Raw genomic sequence first — 9,051 nt, 5'->3', positions numbered from 1 at the left:
TTGTTCCATGCAGCCYGTGGTGCTCAGGCTGTAGTTTCTAAGGAGGTGCATGCACGTGGGTGAGTGTGTGCAGGCAGAGCGATGCTCTGCCTGCTGCTCCGGGGCTCGTTCCCGTTGTCTGTTTCCAGATTCCTGCTCCAGACCAGGTTATCACGTGGCTTTTGGTGCCTGAGCAAAAAGAATGTCAGCAATGTGGTCTGCAACATAATTACCTGCTCTTCTTCGTGTAACAGCAGAGTATCCTTTCGTATTTCCTGTAACCATGTGAAGAAAACTCATAAAACTCAACCTGAAGTGGAATGTATATTTTTATTAGGGAGATCTGCTGCATTTTAGGCACTAGAATGTTGATCCCTGGATTGTAAGAGGGTTTCCATGGGAGGACTAGTAGGCAGAATAAAACCATGATGGGAGCTGATGTCTGTTTGGGTCACGACAGCTTTAATGGGGATGATACTGCTGATACTGCTTGGTAAGAATAATACCTGCCTATACTTCTTAGAGCTCTTAAACTGCTGAAACCACCTAGAACAGGTCGTGGATGGCGCTGCAGCGGGGCAGGATGCCCCGCGCACCCCCCTGCCAGACACAGGGACTCCTGCATCCTCTCGTACCGAGTCTCGATTCAATTTATCACCACCCATTTAAGCTCCTGAATCCTCATTTTGTCTGGAATCCCACTGTGTCCAGCCAAAGAGGTCTCCTTACTTGGCAGACAAACTGGACAAAAAAACTGCAGGGCCTTCTCCCCAGTTCCCTGTGTGTAGTTCTGAGGGCAAAGCGAGGCAGTTCTGCTCATGAAAACCACAGGTTTTCTCACYGTGCCTTTGATTTCAAGTATTTTATAATGATTTTTTTTCCCTGAGCATTGCTGAGAAGCAGCACACCTACTGGTTTGTAAATACAAACCTCTCTTCTTGTTATTCGTGGGCRCTTTCTGTGTTGTTCATACCACCTTATTTTCCCTTACTGCTTTGKCTGTACACTGCCACCTTTGAAATGAGTTGGTGTTAGTGGAGTGTTCAGTGCTAGCTGTGACCTGCAATATCTACCCCGTCAACTGTGAACTYGGAGTGCAGTCATTTTCCAGAGGTCATATTCTTTGCTAAAGAATGCTAATAAAAAATCAAGCCCTAGTTTATTGTTTTGCTCTTTCAGAAGGGTGGGGAAAATGATCATGTTCTTTGAAGGTGTAAGGAGCAACTTAGTAAAAATCAGGGCTTGCCTTTTAACGTAACTGTCTCTGGTGGCCAGATGGAATCTGTACACAGGGGGGAGGCAAATCTCTTTAAAAGCATCTGGAGCTTTAGTGATTTCTTGTGTTCTGTTTTTCCCAAAGATCCGAGCTAAAAAGAAACCCACTCCAGTGAAGTATGAAGTTGGGGATCTTGTTTGGGCCAAGTTCAACAGGCGCCCGTGGTGGCCGTGCACAATCTGTCATGACCCGGTGCTGGACTGTCACTCGAAGATGAAAGGTACTGTATCTACTCAGACCACAAAGCGGAGATGTCTACGGCAAGGTGCTAGTTTATGGTGCTGCTTTGTATTTTTATTGATTAAACAAACATTCCTGCTCCTTGATAGATCTAAAGAAGTTGACTGGACTGTAGAAAGCTAGGAGWTCTATGAAATAGACCTGGGCCTGGGAGATGTCAGGAGGAGAAAGGGCCTGGAGCTGAGGGAAGTGAGAACGATGTGGCACAGGGAGCAGGAGATGTGGGCTCTGCTTCCCATGTGTAAGAAGGGTGAGCAGCGAGACCAGAGCAGGGCAATGCAGAGGAAAGAGCAGCCTGCTGAGAAGGTGACAGGGGCAGAAGGCAGAGACGAGGGGAGGAATCAGAGAAATGGAGTCTGAGGAGTGGTGAAAAGGGTGGGCAGGCAGAGCTGGGACAGCCTGGAGTGCACAAGGATGTGGAGAGATGGACAGTGGGAGAGGCTGCGGGATGGGGTGCAGGGCTGGATGCCTGGAGGAACCAGGTGAATGTGTGGGAGGAAGTGACTTTTTTGTTTTGGTTTTTTTTTGTCTGGTTTGGCCCAGGGAATGCAGGGGGTTGTTCATGAGGAAGTAGCAGAAAAGCCTGGAGAGCCACATGAGTGTGAAAGGTTAGGGTATAGTTTGTTGGAGAGACTAGTTGCAGCTGAGTGTAAGGCGAAGAGATGGAAGGAAATAGTGCAGAGCTATGTGCACTTGAACACAAGGAAAAGAAGGGAGCATTGGGAGGGAAGAGGGTGCTGTAAGGCCAGGACARGGAAGTGGAGATGAGTGATCAAGAGAGTAAAGGAGAGGTGACTATTCAGAAATTTCCTGCTATTGGAAGGCCCTCAGGTTGCTTTTAGGATCATGCTAGCTGCCACAGGGAGACTGACACAATGAAAAGGCTTGTTATTTTTTCYTGATTTGTGGTTCTTTGTTCTGTGGGTAGCTGGAAACTCCTTGCAATAGTGACTGRCTGTCACCGACAGCTCTGTGGACATGGGTTGCTGCTCACCCATGGGTTTGTCTGCGCTTTCCGTGACTCTTGCTCGACTACGAATCAAGCACTGAGAGTGAGCAGGTTACAGTGACCACCAGCTCAGAGACCTTAACTAGCACATGGATAGCTTGTCCTGTATCCCAAGTCTGGTTGCTGCAGGCTGCCCAGTCTTACGTGCTGCTCTTCACCTCACTCTCCTCCCTTTGGGAGGCGTTTGGCCTGATTCTAGATGGTACTGTATGTGCAGTTTAAAATAGTCTCTTCTGAGCTCACGAAGAGCATGTAACACAGACGTTGCCTGAAGATAGGCCAGGCATGTTTTCATCACCTCTGTTGTCCTGCCAGTGAAATTTTGTCTTGGTTGTTGTTTGTAGCTGTCCAGTAATCCCGTCTCAACCTTTATATGATGGTTTCTAGTATGGGAATTCTGTAGGGAGGAAGCATGCTATTAGCAAATTCCAGCAAAATCTGGACTTAGGCCATAGGATAGACATTCCCATCATGCTCTATCCCTGTTCAACCCAATAGATATCTGGGCAAAACTGTATTTTCTAGTTGTGGTTTTATTTAGTCTGGTTATTTGGCTTCTCTGAGCCAGAAATGAGCTAGTCTGGTTCAATCTGGAGTCTGGTGCTTTTGGGCCGAGGGCTCTGAGCTCTATATGTATCATAGGAAGCACAGGCCTCCCACCTTAGTTGCCTCTCCTGTTGTCATGGGAACAGGCCATTCAAAACAAGGCAGATTGCTTCAAACTCATCACTTCTGTAAAAGCTTTTTTTCTGCTTGCTCTGTGGCTTGGTGTTTTATCTAAAGCAGTTTGCCTCTGTTCAGCAAGCTCTTGAATGACGTAACTTAAAAAGAGTTTTGGAGCTGAGAAATTGAGGCTCAGTAGCTCGGCCCCTTGCTTGTGAATGGGATGGATGAAGTTGATCATCTTTGTCCTTGATGTTGCCCATCAAGTTTATATCCCATCTTCCAGCTTAGCTAGCTCTGTTCTAATGCCCTAAACCTCTGTTCTTTCACCAACATACCTAGTTACTGATTCAGTTCTTAGTTGTACCACTTCATCCAGTGTTCTTGCACTGGAAAAAAAAAGCATTTAAATCCCCAGTGGGGTTGTGATTGTGCTATTGTGGTGGAGTTTCTTCTTTCTTGCACCTTAGTGATCATAGTACAGCTATATTCATCATAACTGGCACTTTGCTACCCTCCACGTGCTGCTTATAGTGCATCTATGTGTGGTACTTAGAGGTGCTTGCTTAAATGCTGCTCTTAATGTTTTATGTCCAGAGTAAGGATTTGTGTGACAGCAAAACGTGGAGCAAGAGGGGGTATGTTGTTATGGGGGAGGTAAAACCTGTGTGAGTAAATCATACCCAGAAGGATGTTATTTCTGGGTGTTGCCAGCACGCTCCTGCCTTTTCCCAATGGACAAGCGGACTGGACTGTTTAATCATTAATCAGGGAGGAGTGAAAAATAAATGTCCTGCCTAGTATGTTATCTCTCTTAAGGAAAAAGATATTTGGACAGTTTTACCATTTTCTTGCAGCCCAACTCAGTCTTTGCTCTAGGGAGACAGGTCATCTTAGACCTGTTGATCAACTGTTTGTAAAGGGAAGAAAAAAGAATCAGAGGTGCAGAGCAGCAACACAAAACATGGAAAGTAGAGATCAAAGGGATCTCGTAAGTTCCAACTAGAAATCACCAGAGCTGGAGTTCATATAGGAATGTTGTTAAGCAAAATTGTTAAGAGTTGACTAACAAAATGCTACTGTTTTCTCTTGTTTCTTTTCCTGTATCTTCATTCTGTTTTATGCAAGAGGTTAATCCTGCTAAATTTCTTGAAATAGTTTCCAATCGGAGACCATACCGAGAGTACTATGTGGATGCCTTAGGAGAGCCCTCAGAGAAAGCCTGGGTTGCTGGAAAAGCTATTGTCCTCTTTGAAGGAAGACATCAGTTTGAAGAGCTGCCTATCCTTCGGAGAAGAGGAAAGCAAAAAGAAAAAGGCTACAAACATAAGGTAAAAGAGCTGTTTTTCTCTAGTATGTTTTTGATTCTTTGAATCTGCACAGTAAAAATATTCCTTTGTGTCTAGAATTGCACTTCGACAGCTCTCTTTTGTGGCAGTGATTCTTAGCAACAGAGCCAGCAAAGCGATTCGTTGCATCCTTCTAACAAGCCTAGTTTATAAAGCTGCCAGGAGTTTCTAGGCTCTCTTCTGTGGCCTGTAGCTTTTGTTGCCCTACAGAGCTGAGAGGCAGCGGAGTTCAGGCCTCCCTGTCAGCATGAGACTTGTTCAGCTGTGCAGTCGTCTCCTATTGCCAATTACAGGGCGCTTTTAAATAACTTCCTCTGCTCCCTGGCAGCCTCTTTTGGCTGGTCTGAAGTAGAGGTGGAGTTGCACCCTTACTAGATGTGTGAGTGAGATAAAGCAGTGGGGTTTTAAACCCTGCCTCAGCAATTCTCTTTATAGAAACCTGGGGGTATTTTAATTTGACTTGGAAAGTATCAGGGAGCCTGCAAGGATAAGTTCTGTGGCTCACTGCATCCACCTGCATTTGCCTCTTTTCCAGACTTAACGGCCCGAGGCAGTTGTGGCCAGTGCCATGGAATGTGGCACAGAGCTCTCTTGTACACCTTTAGGAAGGAGGATGGGGAAATTCACTTTTTAGAATTTTAGAATTGCTAGAGAAGTGCAGAAGCTCCTGCGTTACTGTAAGAGACACAATGATGTCTCTCTTTTTTTTCTTTTTTTTCTTTTTTTTTTTTGACACTGACTTACTAGGGGTTAATTAATTAACCCCTGCTGATGGAAAATGCAATGTTGTTTTTGGATTTCCCTTTTCCAAGATAATGCTCAATATCTTCTCTCAAGGCCCGTATCTCTTCTCTCAGGGCCCTTCCCCTTGTGCTCGCAGCTTCCTAGTCACTAGTTATATGCTCTGAAGTTGCCTTTTTGGTTTTAGAACATAAAGCATTTCATGGGTGAAGTCTTATCCTGTATGTAAACTGCTGTGCCACTGTGGCTGCAGCAGAGGCAATTGGATGTTTGTTGCTTGCATAAATGGCCAGGTTTGCATCCCCAGAATTCCAGATCTGATGCAAGCTGAGAGTGTTTAGCTGCTTTGCTACCAGGCTGCATACCCCTTTGTTATTTGCTGAGATGAGACTTTTTGTTTTCTACACTTTTTCTTTTAAAACAAAAGAAATTTGAGTTGTTCCTCCTGCCTTGGAATTGGTTTTGATTTTAGGAGCAGTTTTGAAGCTTTTGATTTACTCCCGTGCAGCCAAGAATAACATGCACAAATACGAAACCAGTTTCTTTTTGTTTTAGATGTCAGCAGAAATTTCTCTGCGATATGCAGAGTTCCTTTTGTTTTGTGCTRAAGGTCCAGGGATAAAGCTGGGAGACGTCTAAGTGATAGAAATGTTGAATTTGTTGAGTGTATTTTAGTTGTGTATGTCTGGATCCCATGTTAGTGCCTAGGTACGCTGATGGAGAGGGCAAATTGAAGTCAAGTGATGTGGGAAGAAGAAGGAGAGAGCAAAGCAAACATGTCTGCTCGGATATTGTGAGAAAATGATGCTGCAGTTGCCTCGGCTTTGCACTTCTGTGCCAGGGCTCCATCCGCATCCGCCTTGCAGACCGGCGCCTCCAGGAYGTGCTGGGGTGCCAGGACGTTCGCTCCCTGTGACACCTGTGCTAGGGACCGTTTTACTCTTTGGGGAATGTGCATGGATTTTTATTAGCTGTATTTGGAGTGCCGGGTATTTGTCCAGAAGAAATATTTTCTATGTCCTCTTTGCAGTCCGCCTTGCCTCTGGGCATCTGTGCAATTGTCCCGTAGATAATAAATGCAGAACTGTTGCTCTGTTCTGTGCTGTGTCCATTTCTCTCTCCCTTTTACCCTGTTGGTTCCCCCCTCAAATTTTTTCTTTTTCTTTTTTTTTCTTCTTTTTGTCTCCTCCAACTTCAAGGTTCCTCAAAGATTTATGGCTAAATGGGAAGTCAGTGTTGGACAGGCAGAAGACCTTCTCCTCGGGGGGCCAGAGGATCAGAAGTGCAGCCAGAGCTCCAGCGAGCTGGACAGCGAGAAGGAAGCGCCCTCGGAATACTACACCAATGGCCCCAGAGCAGAAAGGGACAGGCAGCTGAATGGTTGTTTTAAATCCTTGGCATTTGACTCCAGACACCCCGTCAGTGAGAAAGGAAAGTTGCACATTAAACCACGCATGAAAAAGAACTCTGACAGYAGAAAAAGGACTAGAGTAAAAAAGAGTGGCACAAGAGGGGACRCACCTAGGGGCGAAAACAAAGACAAGACATCAGAGAGCTTGGTTAGAAACATGATTGCTGGGGACCTACCAGAGAAGCATGCATCTCATGAACTTCGGCGCATCGCGAGCAGTCTCACAGCATCCAGTGGCCCCAGGGAAAACCATTTGCTTTCGTCCTTTGGAGAAAGACGCTTTGAAAAGGCAGCTTTGAAACCAGAGTATGAGGCTCGCAAAAGCGATACTCTGAAAAACACCCTCCAGGGGGATTTGTTTTCCAATGCATCTTTGGAAAGAGAGAAGAACTCCCTGGGCATTCTGTGCAGTTCCAAATTGCAAATACACTATTCTGCATCCGATTCTGGTATGGAGAAAAAGCAAACCGAGTCGGATACATCCTCTTCCTTCTCTGATGATGGAAACAGTGATGTAGATACCATGGACCAAAGTTCAGAGAGAGCCTCTAGCACGCTTGAAGTTAGTGATTCTTCAGATAAAATGGAGAAGGAGTTTCCTATGACGTCAAGTGGAAACATTAAGCTTTCCATGTACCTGTCTCAGAAGAGCAACAGAAGGGCCAAGAAGAAGTCGCACAGAGATCGCAAATCTCGGGGAGGTTCGGTAGCCAGCAGACTTGATGCTGAGTTTGCAGATGGGGAACTTGAAGGAGGCTCCTCTGATGCCGAGATGTCACTGATGGCTCTTGAGTGCTCTTCAGACGTGAGAAATGACAATCTTTCCCGAGCAAGCAAGCACACTACTCCCCAAAGCGTTTCCAAGGACAGCTCCTGGGCCGCCGTTCCAAAGCAAGCGATCTTAAAAACAAAAAGCATGAAACTGTCCCGGATCAGGAGTATAAAATGTAAACATAAAGAAAAAGTTGCTGGCTTGGAACCTTCTCTCGCGGAAGAGGAGCGCAGCATGAATTGCTGCTCTCCTGATACCAAAGGTTTCTCTGGCCTTCACAGAGAGTCTCTTCCTAAAGGTGGAAAAGTTGATGGTCAGAAACTGTTAAACAACATGCACGAGAAGGCCAGGGATTCTGCTGAAATAGAGACAGCCGTGGTGAAACACGTCTTGTCAGAGCTGAAGGAACTGTCTTTTCGGTCCATAAATGATGATGCTGGCGTCTCTGGCACTCCAAAGGCCACAGTACCTTTACTTTTCTCTTCCACTTCTGGTCACAGTCGTTTGCCTATCGAGCCAGATTACAAATTCAGCACCTTGTTAATGATGTTGAAGGATATGCATGATAGTAAGACGAAAGAGCAGCAACTGATGGCTACTCAGAATATGGTCCCGTATCGAAATACCAGTACGGCTGACAGCTCTGGAAGCAATTCTGCGAGTGGCCTGAAGTCCTTGGCTGTTGTAGGCCCCCCATATAAAGTAGAAAAAAATGGGGATTGCGTCCAGGAAACAGTAAATCCAAACTCCAGTATAAGCAACTCCTCATTTTCACGCAATCCTACAACCAAGTTAACGGGGATTGGGACTAGCAAAAGGGATCCCACGAATACGGCTGTTTCTGGGACAAATGGCACAAATTGCGTATCCAAACGCAACTGTTCAAAGCCTAAGCAGCCATCAAAACTTGGAGATAAAACAGTTTCAAACAGAAAGGACTTAAAACCAGGAGGGCCAAGTAAGTTGCTAAGTCGGTTATCCAGAGATTCAGGAGAACATGCATTCCGTGTTCGTGGTTTGGTTACCCGTCCTCTAGGTAATGAAGCAGAAGATACTGGGAGGAAAGAGTCTGTTGATTTAACAGAACATTCAACTGATGAAGACTCTGCCTGTTTATCTGATGACAATTTAGATCATATTGGAAGGAGACCTGAACCTGGTAGAAATATTGAGAGCTGCATTTCTGCTGAAAACGGGCAGAGTCCAGACTTGGATTCAGAGGCAAATAGTGAGAGCTCTCTTGGTGATGAGTCTAATGATATGAATTATGTAGCACCCAAAAAGCGATGGCAGCGTTTTAACCAAAGCAGTGCTAGATCCAATAAGCACATCAGTAGATCTAGGGAACAAGGAAACTTGGAGAGTGCCTTTGGCCTGAATTCTCGTGGCTTTTTGCTGAAGGGGAATGAGTGCTTGGGACGTAGGCATTCCTCTCATTCGAAGGTGCTTGAGGGAGACCTAACAGATCAGGACTATGAGAATCATTTAGACTTAGTTGAGAAACGTTTGAATGTATGTGGTAAGCCAAACAACAGTGTGATGGACTCAGAAACAGATCTTGGCAGCTTTGCTCCCCAGTCTGAATTCTCTGCACAAGGTAAGGGAGCTGGA

The 9,051-nt window shown here is 45.5% G+C and overlaps 1 protein-coding gene across 1 annotated transcript in view; it reads left to right on the top strand.

The window, feature by feature from the left end:
- The first annotated feature begins 1,345 nt into the window (after window positions 1-1,345).
- The window catches only part of NSD1 (nuclear receptor binding SET domain protein 1), a 40,058-nt gene continuing 32,352 nt past the window's right edge, over window positions 1,346-9,051 (top strand). Inside the window, exons 1-3 of the mRNA XM_026047439.1 lie at window positions 1,346-1,475; window positions 4,326-4,498; window positions 6,457-9,037. Coding sequence (XP_025903224.1) covers window positions 1,469-1,475; window positions 4,326-4,498; window positions 6,457-9,037 — 2,761 coding nt within the window. The 5' untranslated portion in view covers window positions 1,346-1,468. The remainder of the gene's footprint in view (window positions 1,476-4,325; window positions 4,499-6,456; window positions 9,038-9,051) is intronic.

The sequence above is a fragment of the Nothoprocta perdicaria genome, unplaced genomic scaffold (assembly GCF_003342845.1).
Source record: "Nothoprocta perdicaria isolate Ctin4 unplaced genomic scaffold, notPer1 scaffold_5, whole genome shotgun sequence".
Lineage (NCBI taxonomy): Eukaryota > Metazoa > Chordata > Aves > Tinamiformes > Tinamidae > Nothoprocta > Nothoprocta perdicaria.
Note: the sequence above shows the minus strand (reverse complement) of the source record. Positions and strands in the feature narration are given on the sequence as shown.